The sequence below is a fragment of the Gossypium raimondii genome, chromosome 3 (genome assembly GCF_025698545.1).
Source record: "Gossypium raimondii isolate GPD5lz chromosome 3, ASM2569854v1, whole genome shotgun sequence".
NCBI lineage: Eukaryota > Viridiplantae > Streptophyta > Magnoliopsida > Malvales > Malvaceae > Gossypium > Gossypium raimondii.
Window position 1 is genome coordinate 3,545,443 of NC_068567.1, and position 22,188 is coordinate 3,567,630.

Genomic DNA, 22,188 nt, shown 5'->3' on the forward strand with positions numbered 1-22,188 from the left:
TGAAACAAAGAATTATCGAAGGTTTGAATCCCTCTCTCTCCTTTGCTCGATGAATAGGTTTGTAATTAATTGGATTTGGTCACAGTTGTACTGAGATCGATTCAACTAAAAATTGATGATTTGATTGGTTTAATTGCCAATTCGATTGATATAATATTAATCCAAAATAGTCAATAAAATATTTTTATTCTAGGATAAATATACATTTTGATATTTGAACTTGATTTCAAGGTTCAAATTGGTACTTAAAGTTTAGGGTTTAAATAGGAGGATAATGCACTTCAACACACTCAAACCCACGTGATTTTAGACTCTTAAAAATTAACAATTTAATTTAATTAATTTAGTTCTTTAACCTAAAACTTTGAAGTTTGGAAATGCTTGGGATATTATGGGAAAAAATATTAACATATAGTCTCACAAGTCAAAGACGAAAATGATTCTTCTCTTTATGAAGAACAAGAGCAAGAACTAAGGAAGTATACCACAAAGGCTAGAGTAAAGTGAAGCAAAATCAAGTGTTTTCTTGTAATGGATGTGAGTGAATGTGAGAGTAGGACAGAGGAGGAGACCATGGAACTTCAACATTTCAGTCATCCACATCCTTTGGTCTTCTTCAAATATCAGACTGTTGCAAGCAAAGAAGTAGACCCAGAAGCAGCTCGTTGCTTTGGGTGTGAGAATCCTTTAGAGGACGGGAGCTACGGCTGCAATCAATGTAAGTTTTACCTTCATAAGGGATGTGCTGAGTTGGAGTTAGTCCCCCGGATTCAACATCCCTTTCACCCACAACACCCTCTCACCTTTTTCCCCCAATCACCTTATCAGGGTGAATACGTTTGTGGTTTGTGTGGCGGAATATTCTGGGGATTTGTTTATCATTGTGGTTCTTGTTTATTTGATCTGCACATCAATTGTGCTTTGCTTCAATCATCCATTGCTACAAATTTTCCTAATTCTTTGCACCACCATCCTTTACACTTCATTCAAAACCATAACGAGGAAGTTGAGCGCGATTGCTCCGGATGTCAGAAACCATTATCTGGTCCGATTTGCCATTGTATAGATTGTTCTTATCCTACATTCTTTACCTTCATAAGGAATGTGCTGAACTACCCCTAGAAATTAATCACCCGTGTGACCGTAAGCATCCCCTTACTCTTTTGCCCCAACGACCTGCACATCCCGAGAAATGTAGTTGCTATTTGTGCAAAATCCAATGGAGCGGGTTTGTTTATTCCTGCTCGCTTTGCAACTTTGAGGTTTCAGTTGATGATATTTTTTCACCACCAACAAGATTTTGTGACATAAATCAATCAAGATTTTGTGACCTTAAATCAACCAGCCATAAAAAAAAAAGTGTACATATGTTTTAGCTTTACAATTTAGGTTCATTTTATTTCACTTAATCAGTAATTATTTGTACTCCATATTCAAAATAATAATATTATGCCTAAATTCTAGAAAATAATTTTTCTTTGTTTTAGATCTTATTCTAAATTTTTGAATTTTCCATCAGATTTTATTGTAATTTCATTTTAAAGATAAATCAGCACTTTTCACAACTTAGAAAAGAATAAAGTCAATTTAGGCAAAAGTCCTTTTTTTCTTTGCCCTCAAAATATTAAGAAAACCCCATTTCTTTTATTTTGCTTTTTAATTTTATTTTTATCAAATTATCCAGAATTAGGTGAAAAATTAACGAGTCATTAATTTTGATGATGGGAATGATTGACGTTTACGTGACATTCATGAAAATACACGTGTATCACGTCATTAGAAATTAATTATTTTATAAAATTAAAAAATATTAAATATTAAAACTTAATGTCTGACTTTTTTAATTATTATTTTAAAATTTCAAATTCTTAAATAATTTAATATTAAGCTGCTCATTTTAAAATATTAATAAATTAAACTAAACACTTTTTCCATTAATAAAGAACATTTTCTTCCTTATTCTTTAAAAAAAAACAAAACCTAAATGAACTCTAAAAGGTACTTCAATCTCTCGAACCCACATTCGTATCATCTGAAGATTCTAAACATAGCATGTTGCACTTACAAGTAGAGAAACGAGCTTTTAACTCAAATGAGAGAACATTATTTTTATTGAATTGATGAATAAATCCATATAGTTCTAGCCTTTTATACGCCTTATAATAGCTCAAAGCTAAAAATAACAAAACTAAATATGAGAAAATTTGAAAATTTTATTTAAGTTCTCTCAAATTTTTAAAAATTCTCGTTAATTTTTCAAGAGTTTTAAAATTCTTATTAATCCCCAAAAATATTTTAAATTTTGATTCATTTTATTTTTGAATTAAGTATTCCAAAATTATTCCTCTCTATTATATTTTTATTATCAGTTAAAGTCAAACATAATACTGGTTGAAGGGACATAGCCAGAATGAGAGTGACCAAATTCCAAATTATTGTATTTTGATACCAAAATTCAAGTATTGTGTAATTTATCTCCACCAAAGTTGTAACGATAAAAGAATGATAATGGCATATTCAATCCCTATGCTTTATCAAAATATCTAATATGGTATCTTCACTTTTAAAATATCAATTCTGATACCTAAACTTTAGAATTTTTTAGGATTTAAATAATATAATTTTGTTATAGTTTTATAAGATACACAGATTATTTTTGTATTACATTTTTAAAATTTATAATATAATTTTTTTTGCCACAACGATCTTAGATAATCATATGTGTTTATACTTATGATGTAATTTTTATAACTTGTAAAGTATAACTTTTAAAAATTAGATTTCTGTGTAATTATATACGTAATTATTCTAATTCTCACTCTCCCCTAGAAATTGGAAAGTATAAGTGGGGTGCTTCGATTACAACCAATTTAGTTGGATCCACAAACATGACATCCTTAGGTAATTACAAGTCCAATTATCAGATGACTTTCCAAGCACTATTTCGGTAAAAATTAGTGATCGTTCAAAAAAGTTACTTGAAAGCTTTGCTTCTTTTTTTAAAACTAGAGGTGTTCATGAGTTGGGTGACCCAGCCTGAATGCCTGCCTGAAAAGTGAGAGAATTTAGACAAAAATATAAGCCCAAAATAGGTTTGGATAAAAATTAAGGCTTGTTTAGGCGAAAAAACGAGTCGAATCTTGAGTAAGGTTTTTTTTGAACTGGACCTAGCTCGAATTTGCAAACAAAAAAAAACTTTTTTTTGTTGTTTTTCACTGTTTTGCTGTCATTTCACTATTATGTTGTTATTGTTTGGATATTGTATAACTCTTATTTTATTGTCAATTTTGCTACTATTTTAGAGACATTTGCTTGTTAAGTTGCAGATATCTTAGTTTTATTTATCTATAAAGGTTTTTATTTTAATTTATTTTTAATTTACTGAGAAATATTTATTTTAATGTTTTAAGTGTATTTTGTGTATTATATTTTTAAAATTTTTTATATAAAAAATAAAATACAGGTGGGCAAGACCAAACCATCAATTGGGCCCAAAAATTTTTTAAGGCCTGACCTGATCCGATCCATAAACACCTCTATTTTAAACTATCTTCTTTGCTGACTTAGGCAAGGAAATAGATTTATTTAAGCGAGAAGATAGAAAGAAAAAAATAATCCGACAAATAAAATAAAAAATCTTCGTTGCGGAGAGAAACATAATATAAAGAATATAAATATGAAATTCTTTATAAATTTCGTATCAACGTAATGATAAAAGAATGATAATAACAGATTCAACCCCTATACTTTATCAATATATCTAATATATCCTTCTAATGGAGTTAAAATCTTACATCACTTTGAATGCAACCAAATGTATGCTGCCATGTGGCCCTATTAGTTTGAAAAATTTTAATGAAAGTCGAGGGATTTGAAAATAGTTATCCCAAAAATTGTTTTAAAGGCAAAAAGAAGAAAAAAAAAACCATTAAGACCAACCCATGCCCGGCACAATTTAGCCCATCAACTCTTCTGCCCTAAACTTAAACTTTGCTCTCAATTCAATCTGCGCTTAATATAAAAATTGCTGTCTAAATTACACATGTTTTCTCAGATAGATTTTTAAACTTTTTTTTTGTCAGTTGGTACCCCATTAGTTTTCCCTTAGTTTGATTTGGTGGAATAAAAATAAAATAGAAATTTGCTTTCGAAGAGATGGTTGAGTGGTTGATAGCTCCTGTTTTGAAAATCGGTATAGTTCGAAACATAGAATTATCGAAGGTTTGAATTCCTCTCTCTCCTTTGCTCGATGAATAGGTTTGTAATTAATTGGATTTGGCCACAGCTGTACTGAGATCGATTCCACTAAAAATTGATGATTTAATTGGTTTAATTGCCAATTCGATTGATATAATATTAATCCAAAATAGTCAATAAACTATTTTTAATCTAGGATAAATATACATTTTGATATTTGAACTTGATTTCAAGGTTCAAATTGGTACTTAAAGTTTAGGGTTTAAATAAGAGTATAATGCACTTCAATACACTTAAATTAACTCACCGATTTTAGACTCTTAAAATTAACAATTCAATTTAATTTAGTTCTTTAACCTAAAATTTTGAAGTTTGGCACTCAATAATTTATATTTTATGCTAATCATTCTAATTAAAATATTTTAATTTCGATTTTGTTTCAAGTGAGCAATCGATCAATTCAATCCAATCCAAAGATTTAACAAACTCTTTTACAAATCAAAATAGAACCAAATTCTCTATAAAACCAACAAAATCAAATTATTTATGAATAATTTACTGCTCTACCTGTGATTGAACTACTAAATAATATTGGCAAAAATAATAAATAATTTTTTTTGTAAATATAGTTTTAATACTAATTTTTCTTTCATTCGTGGATATAGCAAAATTCGCTATTTGAAATTGAAAGTAAATTAATTTTATTTTGGATTTCTAAAATAAAAATAAATTTACCGGACCTATAACATACTTGACAAAACTAAAATCAACCTGTTAAATTGCTTTAGTCAGTTTGACCAGACTATTGCACACCCTTAGTTTTGCTCCCAGAATGTATGTATACTTGTTAACATCGGGACTGGTATCATTGGAATGAAACGTGGAGAGCAAGCAACGAAATTTTCCGAAGTAAAGTGTCCTCTCCTACTTCCTTCTTCCTCCTACTTTCTTCTTTCTTTCTTTATTTGCTTAATTATATCGATATCTATGCTTAGAATTTTGAAAATTGGGCAAAGCATCAATATATTCCTTTCTTTATGAAGACCAAAACCAACACCCAAGAAAAGAATCTACTAACCATGAGGTCTGGAAAAATTTGATGAAGCAATTTCATTTTTGTTCTTCTTCTTCTAAATAATTTCACAGTATCTGAGAGTTGGAAAGAAAGAGAGATGGAAATTCAACATTTCGGTCATCACCATCCTTTGGTCTTCATCCAAGCTCACAGTGTTGCAAGCAAAGCAGCTCTTTGCCTTGTGTGTGAGAAACCTGTAGAGGGCTGGAGCTATGGCTGCAATCAATGTGAGTTTTATCTTCACAAGGGATGTGCCGAGTTAGAGTTAGCCCCCAAGATTCAGCATCCCTTCCACCCCAAACACCCTCTCACTCTTCTTCCAAAATCACCTTATTCTGAGTTAGGAATTTGTAATTTTTGTCGTAAGAAATTTGGGGGATTTGTTTATGATTGTAATGATTGTAGTTTCGATCTGCACATCAATTGTGCTTTGCTTCAATCATCCATTGCTGCAAATTTTCCTAATTCTTTGCACCCCCATCCTTTGTTATTCATTCAAAATCATAACAACGAAGTCAAGTCTCATTGCTCCGGATGTCAGAAACCAATATCTGGTCAAATTTACCACTGTTCAGATTGCACATATCCTTATTTTAACCTTCATAAGGAATGTGCTGAACTACCCCTTGAGATTAATCACCCCTACGATCGTAGGCATCCTCTTACTCTCTTGCCACAACCGCCTACTCATCCCCCTAAATGTAGTTGCTATTTGTGCAGAATCCAATGGAAGGGATTTGTTTATTCCTGCTCTCTATGCAACTTTGATCTTTCACTGGATGATTTTCTTTTTTCATCACCAACAATCACAGTTGCAAGTCATGAACACCCGTGGATGCTTGTATCTAGAAAAATGTCGTTTGTTTGTGATTTTTGTGGCACTGACGGAGATCACACCCCCTATTTCAGTGCTATATGTCACCTCCTTGTCCACAAGAATTGCATTTCATTGCCACGCCACATCATGATAACACGACATCGTCACACGATTTCTCTTTCCTATTCTCTTCGACAAAATCAAGTTGAGGATTGGATGTGCAAAATTTGTTACGAGGAAGTTGATATAAGGTATGGCAATTACCGTTGTCCTGCTTCTCGTTGCCGTTATATTGCTCATGTACGTTGTGCAACTGATAAAGCAATTTGGGATGGAACAATTATGCCAGAAGGCTATGATGAGAGGTCCGAGGAAGTGGTGGATGAACCTTGGAATTTGATTACTGATGTTGTTGAACAAATTCGTATTGGAGAGCTAATGGTTGCAAGTGAGATCAAGCATTCCTATCATGATCATAATTTAAGACTCACTTTTAGTGGGAAGACCAAAGATGATGATAGTCACTGCGATGGGTGCACGAGACCTATATCAACTCCTTTTTATAGTTGTGAGCAATGCAGGTTCTTTCTCCACAAAGATTGTGCTGAATTGCCTAAAGAAATGCCACACCCATTTCACAAGCATTTGCTTACTCTCTCAAACTCACACGATGAGTATGGCTATTCATACTGCGTTGCTTGCCGTCGTCGGTATCAAGGATTTGGGTACAGATGCTACAAAAGAGATTGCAGGTTCGGAATTGACATTCAATGTATGTTATTGTCGGACACCTTGAAGCACCCAAGTCATGAGCATTCACTCGTTCTTGTCCACAACAACGAGGGAACGAGTTGCAGTGCTTGTTTCAGTTATTTACTATCAATGGATGTTGCATATAGATGCATGAAGCGCTGTGATTTCAGTTTAGATGTAGGTTGTGCATCACTACCACTCACTGCTTGGTACAAGTATGACAGGCATGCTCTTACTTTAACTTTTTCTGATGATTCTGAGCCTTCTCAACTTTACTGCGATCTCTGCGAAAAAGAAAGAGAGCCAAATCGTTGGTTTTACTACTGTGCTGATTGTGATAACTCTCTTCATCTCAATTGTGCTATCGGAGATCTCCCATATATGAAGCTTGGGAACAAATTCAAAACTGCTTGGCATAAACATCCATTCACTGTTGTGAAAAACATCTGGAATTGCCCTCCATGTAAGGAATGTGGTGAGGTTTGCAATGGGCAGGCCTTAGAATGTAAAGAATCTGAATGCAATTTTACCGTCCATTGGAATTGCCTTTGGGATCTCCGGGAATGATATACCACTCAAGTTGAAGAAACAGAGAAGCTGCAACATCATAGGTGTGTGGTGTTGTGTGGAAGGGTGTAGGAGATTTGGTAAAAATGGGTGATGGCCTTAGTTGTTGTAATCTGCATTATGTGATGTTAATGGTGGTTGTTTGAGCAGTAGAAGGTTGTGTTAGATGAAACATGGTTTGTAACCACACATCTGTATCTTTCACTTTTCTATTTGCTTATTATGCATTCAACTTGTATCTAAAATTAGTGATGAGAAGGAAGAAATGGTTTTTAGGTTGTGATAATAAAATATTTTTAATATGAGAAGTATGAAAATACGAAAATAATGTTGAGTTTGGAAATTTAAAAACAAAATCATTCTTCCCTTCATAACTGCATACAAAATTGTGTAAAATAAGTAGGGGGGAGACCATCGACAGCCACTCACTGTTGTGAAAAACATCTGGAATTGCCCTCCATGTGAGGAATGTCGTGAGCTTTGCAACGGACAGGCCCTAGAATGCAAAGAATCTGGATGCAACTTTACCATACACTGGGATTGTTGTTGGTATTAGACCTTCTAGGACTCTGGTGAACCATTTCAATGATACTCCACTCAAGACTACCAGACAGAGAAGTCGCAACTTCACATGTCTGTTCTGTCCATCTGCATGCACGTACCAGATTTGCCAACAAGGGCTCATGTCCGTTTGTTTTTCTTAATTGCTTTTTATTATGTTATTGTTGTCTAAGAACTTCAACCTTGTATAAATCAAACATGATTTGAGGCTAGTCATGAGAATTCTTTTAGGTTAAATATACATTTTGGTACCTAAACTTGGCTCTAAGGTTCACATTGGTACCTGAACTTGACGTTTCGGTTCAAATTGGCTTTTTATTCCAAATTAGTACTTGAGTTAGATGACATATTTGAACTATGAAGTCAAGTTCGGTACTAATTTGAACCAAAATGACAAATTCAAATACCTAATTGAACAAAAAAAATTTAAGTACCAAACTGAACCTTGAGGTTAAGTATTAATCATTTAAGTTTTTTAATCATTCGAATAAATGGAAAAATAGTAATTTTGGCCCTTCATGAAAATTAATCATATAATTTAAGCTCTTTTAGAATAAAACTTTTAACTTCGGTCTCAAAATTTTAAAATTTTATCTTAGCCGCCTGCAAGGTTTTTGGCTTCGTCACTATAAGAGACTAAATCACAAGAAAATGAGCAAATCCTGAAGGGGCAGGTAGGGGACTGTCAGTCTGTCACCCAATTTGAGTTTTCATATAAATAATGATATTATAAATTAATATATAGTAAAATTCTATTTTAGTCCTTTAAAATAAAAGCAGTTCTATTTAATCCCTTTAAATATGATAAATTACATTTTAACCTTTCAAAAATTTATAATTTAATTTAGATCCAAGGGAAGGAGGTTCTATTGGTTGAGCTCATCCACCACACTAAACATTAATTATTGGCAAAAAGAAACTGTTACAAACTTACAATGCATGATGGAGAAAACATAGAAATGTACGAAAAGAAAATCCCAGTCCTTTGGCATTATTTCTCAATATCAAGAGTACTTAATTTTTTAGTGATTATGTTGAGATTTCCAATAAAGTTCCCTTCTTTTTTCCAAGAAATCCACAATTCTAGTGTAATCGGGGACATTGTCTTTGATCACAGGGTGTTCGCTGAAATGCCTGACCCAGGCATGCAGGCGTGGGAAGCTATCGGCTTTAATGAACTTTACTCCCCCCACCACCTCTTCCATGGGTGCCAACATATGAATAACCATTCCAAAAACAAGGTCAGCTACGCCAATTTGGTCGCCGCCAAAGAACTTTTTATCTCCAAGACCATGTTCCTCAATCGTCCTCAGAATTTCGTAGTTGTCCTTGATTGCCTTCTGCTGTTCTTCGCCATGTTTAGCAAAGAATTCCCACATTGGTTGAGTCTGCAAACTTATATTAATAAGGTTAGGATCAAACATTACTGGTCTGCAAGTGGTTTGAGACTAGATCCCTAGATTGGGGGGGAGGGGTGAAATTGGTTTTAAAATGGATTAATTCGAGTTTAAATTTTTTTTTTTATCATTTTGGATTACTTAATTTAGGTCATTTTGGGTTCGATTTTTTTATGGTCTAGCTCGTTTTTAAGTTTGGATTGGGCAAATTTTGATCAGTCAATCCTGGATTTGGCTTCACTCTATTACTTTTAATCTATTAATATCCAATGCATGTCTAATGATCATTCACTAATTAATATTCACATTTAATAGATGGTCCTACACATTTGAATGGTGATGATAATTATATTGGATATTATTAATGGAAGAAAAAGTAATGGAGTAGATCTTGACCGGTTAATTCTAACCCAAACTCAAAAAATCAACCCAATTATATTGAATCCGAACAAAAAATTACTTATATCTAAAATGATTTGGAATGATCTAAATCTAAAATGACCTGATCAAGTATTTCGAATTGACTTGAACACGAGATGACTCAAGTTGAAAAAAAAACTAGTAAAATGGAAATATCCGAACCCAAACTAACCCAAACATCACAAACTCGAAACTAATTTAAACTTGAAATGACTCGGGCCCAAAACAACCCAAAGTTTTAAAAACTAAATTGAAATTATCGATCGAGCTAGACACAATTACTATTGCGAAGTGGGTTTGAATTTAAAGATAAGGAGAGGTTATAAGTAAAAATACATGAGTTCGAAATATTGACTTATGATGATCAAATCAGACAAATTAATTGAATTCAACTTCCAGACTCCAATCAGATTTGACAAGAGAACAAATTTGGGAAGAAAAAGTAGATTAAAAAAATGAGGAAGCATATGACAAATGTTGAACAAAATCAAGATAACACATACCTTTTCCTGAATGAATTTGGCCCAAAATCTAGCTACGGATCTCTCGTAAGCATCTTTTGGCAACAAAGGATTATGTGGCCACACTTCTATATATTCCAAAATAACCAATGACTCTGCAATTGGCTTTCCTCCATGAACGAGCACTGGGATCTTTTTATGAACTGGGTTGTACTGCAACAACAGATCACTCTTATTATAAGGCAAATCTTCTTCAATGTATTCATATTCCACACCTTTTAGCTTTAATGCCCAAATGACCCTTCTACTAAAAGGACTTGCCCAAAACCCAAAGAGCTTCACTTCATCCATGGTGTAGTGTTTTGGTCTCTGTTTTGTGAAGTAAACTAGTGGCCATTATATAATTGTTTTAGGTGGGGCGATTTGGACTGTTCTTGGTCAGCCTAAATACAATCGTCATGGATGATGTATCGCAATTACTAATACTATGGCTTGCTGCAAATCATATTTTGCCAAATTCTCCAGTTAAATTGTGCATATATACCGGCTTTTTTTTTAATTGGTCAAATAGTTCATTTTTTTCAAGATTTAGGGAAATAGGTTAATTTTGGAGAGAGTGTATGAAAGTGCGTTCAGCTGGACTAGCTTTTGCTGACACATGAAGAAAATGTGCCAAGTTAGAAGCGTTTTCTGAAATTTCCAAAGAAAGCTCGTCCAGCTTCCTTCCAACTGTGCAGCTGGCGCCTTTTCATTCTCTCTCTCCAAAATCAGTCTAGTTCCTTAAATCTTCAAAAAATGATCTATTTGACCAATTTAAAAAACAACTGTATATATCACTAATTTAGCCAAATTCTTCACTTTTCTTGACTGTAATAATAATTTTTAAGTCCATATAATTACAATTTTGTGATTATTATTTATACCATGAATTTATTAAAAACTCTTAATTTTTATAAAATGGTCAATATTATTTTGAGAATATTTTTATTTGGCTTAATTGAAAATGAGGTCCTTAAACTATGTCCTATGTTTGAGTTAAGTACTTAAATTTTTTTTTGGCCGAATTAGATACCTGAACTTTGGGTCTGTTTGATTGAAGGAATTGATTTTCCGGAAAATCATTTCCAACTTTTCCAGCGTTTGATTGGCGGAAAATATTTTCCATTTGGAAAATGAACTCCAAAACAAGGGAAAATGGGTTACATTTTAGGGAAAATGTCTTACCCTTTCAATTTCCGTAAGACATTTTCCGTGCTCTCCTCTCTATCGCCTCCTTCATTCCTTCATTCATTTCCGGTAGAAAATTACTTTTATTTATCGATTTTCCAGTAACTTATTTTTTTAATTATTCAATACTTGTTTTTTAACACAATTACAAATAATTTATTTGATATTAATTTTTTTTCAATTTATAACGATTAATATTGTGGCTTAATAATTGAGTATTATTATAAATAAATCATTGCAATATATGTAAAAATAATTTAAAATATAAAATTTATTAATATATATCAATATATGTAAAACAATTTTTTCAAAAATATTTCAGAAATCGCCAAACAAATAGAAAATATTTTACATGATTCAATCAAACACCGTAAAATATTTTCCAAGAAATCATTTTACGAAAAGTAAAACATTTTCCGAAATCATTTTACGGAAAATATTTTACTGCCAATCAAACAGACCCTTTATTTCGTAATTGAAATTGGCCCCTTTCTTTACATTTGTTAAAAAAAATCATTCCAACCAATCAAAAAGTGTCATGTCACTATCTCATTAAAATATAAATAAATAAAAATGTTATATTAATATTAAATAAAAAAGATCATGGCATCAACCAAAAAATATTTAAAAAAGATGTAAATAAAAACAAACAGAAATTGTATATATTAATAGACCTTGATCATCAAGCAAAAACGTCAACCTTCCAACGAAAAATCAACAGCCCTTTTACTTTTATATATATGGTCCCCTCTTCCTTTACTTGTTTGAGAAAATATTCCAAGAGCCGCCATAAAATATTCAGTAAAGTGGAATGGGAGTGGGAGTGGGAGTGGGAGTGGGAGTGGGGTTGAGGTAAAATATTCATTAAGCTCATTTAAAATATAAAACAAACCCATAAACACCTCTAGTGAGAGGGTGGGATTGCGGGAGAGAGAAGGAAAGAGATGGTGATGGCGGAAGGGAGGGGAGAGAGACATGGGAGAGAGGAGAGGGATGGAGTTGGGGTATGTTTTATTGTATTTTGATGATGACGTGACGCTCTTTGATTGGCTCTAGCTTTTTTTTTTAATGAAGTGTAATGGTAAGGGTTAATTACGGTTACAGAAATAAAATTTAAGTACCCAATTTGACAAAAAAAATTTAAGTACCTAACTCAAATAAAGGGCATAGTTTAAGGGCCTCATGTTAATTAAGCCTTTTTTTATGTTTTTATATAAAACCTAAAAAATACATTCACAAGATTCGAACTCAAAACATCGTGAATTTTATTCTCTCAACTTTACCATCTCAATTAAAAAACATATTTAAATATTTATTTCAAATTTTAAATCTAGTTTAAATAATTGGTATTGAATTTCTTGAACAAGAAGAGCAGGGGCGAATCTAAGGGTCTGACAGGGGCCTCGGCCCCCTAAAATGAAAAGTTTTCTATTTAAGTTTTTTAAAAGTTTTAAAATTTTAAATTAGTAAAGGTAAAATTACACTTTGACCCTTAAAAATATAAAAATTTGACTTAATCTTTTAAAAAACATAAAGATATAGACTATTAAAATAATGAAATTACATTTTGGCTATCGTAAAAATTACAATTATAATTTGCCTCCTCTACCTAAAAAAATGGGCAAATTAGTCATTATATAGTCGATCAAAGAGCAAATTTATATTTTCGTTAAAAATTTTATTAATTTTTATTGTTAAATACTGAAGTGGTTGAATGAGCAACTAAACAGTGACAGTTGGTGTGCAATGTGTACCTTATGTTGACATAGAGAGACTAATTTAAGTTCAATGAATGAAATTTTTAATAGAATAAATAGACAATTTTTTTTAAATAAGAAACTAAACTGTAATAGGTCATCACTTAATAATAGAGATGGATAGAATCTTTAATAGAAAGACTAGTTTTTGATCTCATTATAAGTTCTTATCATATTTACTCTTTTTTATACAATGCCTAGAACTACCCATATCTCCTCTCTAACAATTAAATAGGAGGATAATGGTTTCAACCCACTCGAACCCACATACTCTTATATTGCCAATAATATTGATAATTAAACTAAAACTTGATATTTTTCTGATTGACAATCACCCAAATTTTAATTTTTTTTATCTCTTGGATTTTTCAAAAATCATTGAATGCTATCATTTTATACACCAAACAAAACATTAATTATTGGCAAAAAAAATTGTTGTTACAAACATACAATGCATAAAAAGAAGAAGTAAAAATGCTACAAGAAAAAGAACACTCAATCCTTTTGCATTATTTCCCAATTTTTAGTTCTTAAACGATCAAAAGTACCTTCTTTCTTTCTTTTTTCTAGCTATTCTGTTGAGAATTCCTATAAAATTCTCTTCTTATCTTCAAGAAATCAACAACTTTAGTGTAATCAGGGACATTGTCTTTGATCACGGGGTGTTCGCTGAAATGCTTGACCCAAGCATGCAGGCGTGGGAAGCTATCGGCTTTAATAAACTTATATCCCACCACCTCTTCCATAGGCGCCAACATATGAATAACCATTCCAAAAACAAGATCAGCTATGCCAATTTGGTCGCCACCAAAGAACTTTTTGTCTCCAAGACCATGTTCCTCAATCGTCCTCAGAATTTCATAGTTGTTCTCGATTGCCTTCTGCTGTTCTTCGCCGAATTTACGAAAGAAATCCCACATTGGTTGAGTCTGCAAACTTAAGGTTAGGATCAAATTAACATTGCTGGTCTACAAGTGGTTTGAGACTAGATCCCCAGATTGGAGGGGTGAAATTTGTTTTGAAATGGATTAATTCGAATTTTAAAATTTTTTATCATTTTGGATTACTTGTTTTGGTCATTTTGGGTTAGATTTTTTTATGGTCTAGCTCGTTTTTAAGTTTGGATTGGGCAAGTTTTGATCAGTCAATCCTGGATTTGGCTTTACTCCATTACTTTTTAATCTATTAATATATCCAACGCATGCCTAATGATCATTCACTAATTAATATTCACATTTAATAGATGGTCCTACACATTTGAATAGTGATAATAATTGTATTGGTTATTATTAATGGAAGAAAAAGTAATGGAGTAGATCTTAACCCGTTAATTCTAACCTAAACTCAAAAAATCAACCCAATTATATTGAATCCGAACAAAAAATGATTTATATCCAAAATGATTTGGAATGATCTAAATCCAAAATGACTTGATCAAGTACCTCGAATTGACTTGAACTCGAGATGACTCAAGCAGGAAAAAAAAAACCAACTAGTAAATTGGAAATATCCGAACCGAAAATAACCCAAACATCACAAACTCAAAACTGATTTAAAGTTGAAATGACTTGGGCCCAAAACAACCCAAAGTTTTAAAAATTAAATTGGAATTATCAATTGAGCGAGTCTTAGCTCAATCGACACAATTACTATTGCAATAACTAGAAAGACATGAGTTTGAGTTTAAAGATAGGAGAGGTTATAAGTAAAAATATATGAGTTCGAAATATTGACTTATGATGATCAAAACAGACAAATTAATTGAATTGAACTTCTAGACTCGAATCAGAATTGACAAGAGAACAAATTTGGCAAGAAAAAGTAGATTAAGAAAATGAGGAAGCATATGACAAATGTTGAACAAAATCAAGATAACACATACCTTTTCCTCAATGAATTTGGCCCAAAATCTAGCTACTGATCTCTCGTAAGCATCTTTTGGCAACAAAGGATTATGTGGCCACACTTCATCTATATATTCCAAAATAACCAATGACTCTGCAATTGGCTTTCCTCCATGAACGAGCACTGGGATCTTTTTATGAACTGGGTTGTACTGCAACAACAGATCACTCTTATTATAAGGCAGATCTTCTTCAATGTATTCATATTCCACACCTTTTAGCTTTAATGCCCAAATGACCCTTCTACTAAAAGGACTTGCCCAAAACCCAAAGAGCTTCACTTCATCCATGGTGGTCTCTGTTTTGTGAAGTAAACTAGGGGACATTATATAATTGTTTTAGGTGGGGGGATTTGGACTGTTCTTGGTCAGCCTGTCTTGGTCTTTGTTTTGTGAAGTAAACTAGTGGCCATTATATAATTGTTTTAGGTGGGGGGATTTGGACTGTTCTTGGTCAGCCTAAATACAATCGTCATGGATGATGTATCGCAATTACTAATACTATGGCTTGCTGCAAATCATATTTTGCTAAATTCTCCAGTTAAATTGTGCATATATGCTGGGTTTGTTTTTTAATTGGTCAAATAGGTCGTTTTTTTCAAGATTTAAGGAAATAGGTTAATTTTGGAGAGAGCGTATAAAAGTGCGTCCAGTTGGACGAGCTTTTGCTGACACATCAGGAAAACGTGCCGAGTTAGAAGCATTTTCTAAAAATTCCAAAGAAAGCTCATCCAGCTTCTTGCCAACTGTGCAGCTGGCGTGCTTTTCATACTCTCTCTCCAAAATTGGTCTAGTTCCTTAAATCTTCAAAAAAATGACCTATTTGACCAATTAAAAAAACAACAATATATATGACTAATTTAGCCAAATTCTTCACTTTTATTGACTGTAATAATAATTTTTAAGTCCATACAATTACATTTTTGTGATTATAATTTATACCATGAATTTATTAAAAACTCTTAATTTTCATGAAATGGTCAATGTTATTTTGAGAATATTTTTGTTTGGCTTAATTGAAAGTGAGGTCCTTAAACTATGTCCTTTGTTTGAGTGAAGTACTTAAATTTTTTTTGGCCGAATTAGATACCTAAACTTTATTTCGTACTCGAAATTGGCCCCTTTTTTTACATTCGTTAAAAAAAATCATTCCAACCAATCAAAAAGTGTCATGTCACTATCTAATTAAAATATAAATAAATAAAAATGTTATATTAATATTAAATAAAAAAGATTACCTCCCAACTAAAAATATATAAAAAGGATCATAGCATCATCCAAAAAATATTTAAAAAAGATATAAATAAAAACAAACAGAAATTGTATATATTAATAGACCTTGATCATCAAGCAAAAACGTCAACCTTCCAACTAAAATCAACAGCACTTTTACTTTTATATATATGGCCCCCTCTTCCTTTACTTGTTTGAGAAAATATTCCAAGAGCCGCCATAAAATATTCAGTAAAATGGAGTGGGAGTGGGATTGGGGTTGAGGTAAAATATTCACTAAGCTCATTTCAAATATAAAACAAACCCATAAACATTTTATACACCAAACACCCAAATTTTTCTGGTATCAATTAAACTAAAACTCGATATTTTTCTGATTCTTATTACAATCACCCAAATTTTAATTTTTTTTTTATCTCTTGGATTTTTCAAAAATCATTGAATGCTATCATTTTATACACCAAACAAAACATTAATTATTGGCAAAAAAAAAATTATTGTTACAAACATACAATGCATAAAAAAAAAGAAGTAAAAATGCTGCAAGAAAAAGAACACTCAAGCCTTTTGCATTATTTCCCAATTTTTAGTTCTTAAACGATCGAAAGTACCTTCTTTCTTTCTTTTTTCTAGCTATTCTGTTGAGAATTCCTATAAAATTCTCTTCTTATCTTCAAGAAATCAACAACTTTAGTGTAATCAGGGACATTGTCTTTGATCACAGGGTGTTCGCTGAAATGCTTGACCCAAGCATGCAGGCGTGGGAAGCTATCGGCTTTAATGAACTTATATCCCACCACCTCTTCCATAGGCGCCAACATATGAATAACCATTCCAAAAACAAGATCAGCTATGCCAATTTGGTCACCCCCAAAGAATTTTTTGTCTCGTAGACCATGTTCTTCTATTTTTCTCAGAATTTCAGAGTAGCTCTCAATTGCCTTTTGTTGTTCTTCACCGAATTTTTGAAAGAATCCCCACATTGGTCCAGTCTGCAAGCATAATATTAATAGGTCATTTTTAAGTTCAAAGTGGGCAAGTTTAGATTCGCTAAATCTAACCCAAACCCGACAATTATTCTAAATAACCAAATTCTAAAACATAAATGAGTTAACTTTTAAATGATCTAGACTCAAAATGATCTGAACAAGTATCTCAAAATAACATGAAGTTCAGATGACTCGACTAGAAAAAATCTAAGTCATAAGACCCCAATTCAAAATACCTGAATCGAAAATGTCTCAAGCCCAAACTCCATCCAAAGTTGAAATGACACAAGTAAAAGCAAAAAAAAAAAAAAAAATCTCGAAAACACATACATTTTCATCAATGAATTTGGCCCAAAACTTGGCTTCAGATTTCTCATAAGCATCTTTTGGCAACAAAGGATTATGTGGCCACACTTCATCTATGTATTCCAAAATAACCAATGATTCTGCAATTGGCTTTCCGCCATGAACCAGCACCGGAATCTTCTTATGAACTGGGTTGTACTGCAACAGCAACTCACTCTTATTAAAGGGTAGATCTTCCTCAATGTATTCATAATCTACACCTTTTAGCTTCATAGCCCAAATGACCCTTCGACTATAAGGACTTGGCCAAAATCCAAAGAGCTTCAATTCATCCATGGTGTGTGATGTTTGGTTTCTGTTCTGAATTAGATTAAAGGTGGCATTATATCGTTGTTTTTGGGTGGCGGATTTTGACTGTTCTTGGTCAGTCTAAATGCAATGTTCCAATTTTTGCAAAGAGATTGTCAACGAATAAAGTACAAACTGTCTTTGTTTGAAATTTGACCCAATTATTTGCGTCATGGATGATGCATCTCAATCACCATGCTTCCTGCAATTTCTCTATTATAGTTAAACCACTCGAAATGTTGAAGGGAATAGATGAAAGTACGAGTTTTTAAAATAGGCTCATTTAAAATATTAGTTAAACTTCGAACTTTAACATTCGATGTCTGAGTTTTTAAAATAGGTTCATTTATATATTATGTAATTTATATCACGTGAAATTAAATATAAAATAATAAAATATTGTGTAATCATTAAAAGCATATTAATTTGTCCAAATTTATAATTTTAATGAAAGAAATACTAGTTAAAATATTAAATTAGAATAATATTTATTTTTTTAAAAGATAAATATGAGCAAACTCAAAATAGACTTGAATTAGTCATTTACATATATATAAATTGGTCACCAACTCAATTGAGAAATGATGGGCAAATTGTGCTTCTTACTATATTATTATGTATGTCTGTTTTATGGTTTATGTTTAGAGTTCGTGGCTGCCTCTTCTAACAATGTTGTTTTATGATTTATGTTTGGAATTCATGGCTGTCCCTTCTAACAATGTTGTCTTCAAAATTTGTACCTACGTTCTCCTTTTAAGAGTATAATATACTTTACCATTAGACCCAATCATTTATTAATGGGATAAATAGGTTTTAGCTCGCCTTAACTTAACCAAAATTTTTACTTCCTATCTTAACCTTGTTCTGAATTCGATCTTGTTTAAATTTTTATTGCTCAAACCTAAAGCATAAAACAAAAATTCTTTTTACTCGAGCTGCTTTGAAATATTAAATAAATTTTTTATATTACCTTAATTTTATAAGGTTAAAATATATATATTATAAAATCTCATAAAAATTAAAATATTTAGTTAAAATCATATACAAATATTAAAATGTTATGTTTAAAGTTTGATGAATGTGTTTTAATTATCTTCTACGTCATATATGAGCTGTTAACACTTAACCTTTAAGTTGATAGAATGATCTCAAACTACATTTAACACTCAAATTGTCTATGTGATAAAATAGGTGATATTTGAATTAGATCAAATCGAAAACCAATCGAAGTATCGATTAAGAAGAAACCAATTGGAATTAGTACAATAAATCGGTAGCTTGAGTAATTCAAATTCTAAAAACCTTAAATAAAGTACAGAAATGTTCAAATCCTCTCAAATTCTTAAACCCTTAGATTTTGTTTTATTTATTTGTATGGGGAACATTTAACACTTCCATGGGAGAAAATGCAATCAATATTCCAAACCCTAACTCGATTTTGATGCCAGCAACATTTCTCTCCAACGTTTCAACAACGCAAGCATCTTATCAGTATCGGGCAAGTTGTCTTTGATTACAGGGACTGATTTTAAATTTTGAATCCACGAATTCAATCGAGGGAACTTGTGTGGTTCAAAGATTTTAGGCCCTGCAAAGACTTCGACAACCCTGAGCCAGTGAGCAACCGAGCAAAATGCAATGTCCACCATGTTTATCTCGTCTCCGCCGAAGAATTTTTTCCCTCCGATCAACGCGTGCTCTTCAAGGACTTCCAGCATTTCAAAGTACTCCTTCGCTGCCTCCTGCTGTTCTTCGCCATCGGTTCGATAAAGCTTTGCGATTAAATGACTCTGTTTTAAACAAAGATATGGGTTCTCCAGTCAAAAGTTATGTACGATAAAAAAATTACAAACAACATGGTGCTAAAATCTTAATTTGAACTAACTTAAAATATGCTACAAGTCCTTATACTCTTTATACATTTAAAATTTAGTCCTTAAGAAATTTAATCCCACTACCTTTTTAAATTTAAAAATGTAAATCAAATCTTGAACACAATTATTTGGGTAAATTACACCAGTAATCACCCTATGCTTTTTTTCTTTTTTAGTTAAAAGTGACAAGAGAACAAATTTGGGAAGAAAAAGTAGATTAAAAAAAATGAGGAGGCATATGACAAATATTGAACAAAATCAGGCTAACACATACCTTTTCCTCAATGAATTTGGCCCAAAATCTAGCTACGGATCTCTCGTAAGCATCTTTTGGCAACAAAGGATTATGTGGCCACACTTCATCTATATATTCCAAAATAACCAATGACTCTACAATTGGCTTTCCTCCATGAACGAGCACTGGGATCTTTTTATGAACTGGGTTGTACTGCAACAACAGATCACTCTTATTATAAGGCAGATCTTCTTCAATGTATTCATATTCCACACCTTTTAGCTTTAATGCCCAAATGACCCTTCTACTAAAAGGACTTGCCCAAAACCCAAAGAGCTTCACTTCATCCATGGTGTAGTGTTTTGGTCTCTGTTTTGTGAAGTAAACTACGGGCCATTATATAATTGTTTTGGGTGGGGGGATTTGGACTGTTCTTGGTCAGCCTAAATACAATCGTCATGGATGATGTATCGCAATTACTAATACTATGGCTTGCTGCAAATTATATTTTGCCAGATTCTCCAGTTAAATTATGCATATATGCTGGTTTTTTTTAATTAGTTAAATAGGTCGTTTTTTTCAAGATTTAAGGAAATAGGTTAATTTTGATGAGATTGTATGAAAGTACTTGATGAGATTGTATGAAAGTGCGTCCAGTTGTACGTGCTTTTGCTGACACGTCAGAAAAACGTGCCAGTTAAAAGGTTTTCTAAAAATTCCAAAGAAAGCTCGTCCAGCTTCCTGGCAACTGTGCAGCTGGACACGTATTTCATACTCTCTCTCCAAAATCGGTCGAGTTTCTTAAATCTTCAAAAAAATAACCTATTTGACTAATTAAAAAAAAAGGGGTATATATGACTAATTTAACCAAATTCTTCACTTTTCTTGACTGTAATAATAATTTTTAAGTCCATACAATTACATTTTTGTGGTTATAATTTGTACCATCAATTTATTAAAAACTCTTAATTTTTATAAAATGGTCAATATTATTTTGAGGATATTTTTGTTTGGCTTAATTGAAAATGAGGTCCTTAAACTATGTCCTTTGTTGGAGTTAAGTACTTAAAACTTTTTTTGACCGAATTAGATACCTAAACTTTATATATTTTTGAGGATATTTTTGTTTGGTTTCTGTTCTGAATTAGATTAAAGGTGGCTTTATATCGTTGTTTTTGGGTGGCGGATTTTGACTATTCTTGGTCAGTCTAAATGCAATGTTCCAATTTTTGCAAAGAGATTGTCAACGAATAAAGTACAAACTGTCTTTGTTTGAAATTTGACCCAATTATTTGCGTCATGGATGATGTATCTCAATCACCATGCTTCCTGCAATTTCTCTATTATAGTTAAACCTCTTTATAGGATCTATTTCTACAACGGTCCAAGTTTGAAAATCCACTCGAAATATTGAAAGGATTAGATAAAAGTACGGGTTTTTAAAATAGGCTAAGGTAAAGAAAATAAGATTCATTTAAAATATTGGTTAAATTTAAATTTTAACTTTCGATGTCTGAGTTGGGTCAGACTCGTTTTATACTTTTGTAATATATTTTTATTTTATTTTTATATATTATGTAATTTATATCACATGAAACTAAATATAAACCAATAAAATATTGTGCTTCTTACTATTATTATGTATGTCTGTTTTATGGTTCATATTCAGATTTCATGGATGCCTCTTCCAACAATGTTGCTTTATGATTTATGTTTAGAATTCATGGCTGTCCCTTCTAACAATATGATCTTCAAGATTCAAACTTGGGTTCTCCTTTTGAGAGTATAATATACTTTACCATTAAACCCAATCACTTATTGATAGGATAAATAGGTTTTAACTCGCCTTAACTTAACCAAAATTTTTACTTCCTATCTTAACCTTGTTCTGAATTCGATCTTGTTTAAATTTTTATTGCACAAACCTAATGCCTAAAAGAAAAATTCTTTTTTACTCGAGCTGCTTTGAAATATTAAATAATTTTTTATATTAGCTTAATTTTTATAAGGTTAAAATATATATTATAAAATCTCATAAAATTAAAATATTTAGGTAAAATTATACACA

General features: G+C 31.9%; 5 protein-coding genes and 1 pseudogene across 5 annotated transcripts; 2 read left to right on the forward strand and 4 right to left on the reverse strand.

Moving 5' to 3' along the window:
- Window positions 1-531: 531 nt before the first annotated feature.
- Window positions 532-1,122, forward strand: LOC128039844 (uncharacterized). Its single transcript, XM_052628517.1, has one exon. It carries the CDS (start codon window positions 532-534, stop codon window positions 1,120-1,122), a length of 591 nt encoding a protein of 196 aa, XP_052484477.1.
- Window positions 1,123-5,211: 4,089 nt separating this feature from the next.
- Window positions 5,212-22,188, forward strand: part of LOC128039720 (uncharacterized) — a 64,306-nt pseudogene continuing 47,329 nt past the window's right edge.
- Window positions 8,835-10,617, reverse strand: LOC105785088 (probable glutathione S-transferase). The gene is made up of 2 exons (XM_052627991.1): window positions 10,291-10,617; window positions 8,835-9,358 (listed from the first exon to the last, which is right to left on the reverse strand). Exons 1-2 carry the CDS (start codon window positions 10,597-10,599, stop codon window positions 8,993-8,995), a joined length of 675 nt encoding a protein of 224 aa, XP_052483951.1. The 5' UTR covers window positions 10,600-10,617; the 3' UTR covers window positions 8,835-8,992.
- Window positions 13,624-15,502, reverse strand: LOC128031957 (probable glutathione S-transferase). The gene is made up of 2 exons (XM_052627988.1): window positions 15,115-15,502; window positions 13,624-14,161 (listed from the first exon to the last, which is right to left on the reverse strand). The coding sequence occupies exons 1-2, from the start codon at window positions 15,460-15,462 to the stop codon at window positions 13,799-13,801; spliced, it is 711 nt and encodes a 236-aa protein (XP_052483948.1). The 5' UTR covers window positions 15,463-15,502; the 3' UTR covers window positions 13,624-13,798.
- LOC105796603 (probable glutathione S-transferase) lies at window positions 16,820-18,036 on the reverse strand. The gene is made up of 2 exons (XM_052627990.1): window positions 17,688-18,036; window positions 16,820-17,360 (listed from the first exon to the last, which is right to left on the reverse strand). The coding sequence occupies exons 1-2, from the start codon at window positions 17,997-17,999 to the stop codon at window positions 16,998-17,000; spliced, it is 675 nt and encodes a 224-aa protein (XP_052483950.1). The 5' UTR covers window positions 18,000-18,036; the 3' UTR covers window positions 16,820-16,997.
- On the reverse strand, window positions 19,215-20,502 carry LOC128039722 (probable glutathione S-transferase). Its single transcript, XM_052627989.1, has 2 exons — window positions 20,160-20,502; window positions 19,215-19,801 (listed from the first exon to the last, which is right to left on the reverse strand). Exons 1-2 carry the CDS (start codon window positions 20,469-20,471, stop codon window positions 19,439-19,441), a joined length of 675 nt encoding a protein of 224 aa, XP_052483949.1. The 5' UTR covers window positions 20,472-20,502; the 3' UTR covers window positions 19,215-19,438.

What these genes read in the sequence shown, in the direction of transcription:
- LOC128039844 (XM_052628517.1), top strand. Translation starts at nt 532, where the DNA reads ATGGATGTGAGTGAATGTGAGAGTAGGACAGAGGAGGAGACCATGGAA.
- LOC105785088 (XM_052627991.1), bottom strand. Translation starts at nt 10,599, where the DNA reads ATGGATGAAGTGAAGCTCTTTGGGTTTTGGGCAAGTCCTTTTAGTAGA. An exon ending in CCAAATTCATTCAGGAAAAG is followed by an intron (nt 9,359 to 10,290) that starts GTATGTGTTATC and finishes ATAAGTTTGCAG; the next exon opens with ACTCAACCAATGTGGGAATT.
- LOC128031957 (XM_052627988.1), bottom strand. Translation starts at nt 15,462, where the DNA reads ATGTCCCCTAGTTTACTTCACAAAACAGAGACCACCATGGATGAAGTG. An exon ending in CCAAATTCATTGAGGAAAAG is followed by an intron (nt 14,162 to 15,114) that starts GTATGTGTTATC and finishes TTAAGTTTGCAG; the next exon opens with ACTCAACCAATGTGGGATTT.
- LOC105796603 (XM_052627990.1), bottom strand. Translation starts at nt 17,999, where the DNA reads ATGGATGAATTGAAGCTCTTTGGATTTTGGCCAAGTCCTTATAGTCGA. An exon ending in CCAAATTCATTGATGAAAAT is followed by an intron (nt 17,361 to 17,687) that starts GTATGTGTTTTC and finishes TTATGCTTGCAG; the next exon opens with ACTGGACCAATGTGGGGATT.
- LOC128039722 (XM_052627989.1), bottom strand. Translation starts at nt 20,471, where the DNA reads ATGGATGAAGTGAAGCTCTTTGGGTTTTGGGCAAGTCCTTTTAGTAGA. An exon ending in CCAAATTCATTGAGGAAAAG is followed by an intron (nt 19,802 to 20,159) that starts GTATGTGTTAGC and finishes TGTTTAAAACAG; the next exon opens with AGTCATTTAATCGCAAAGCT.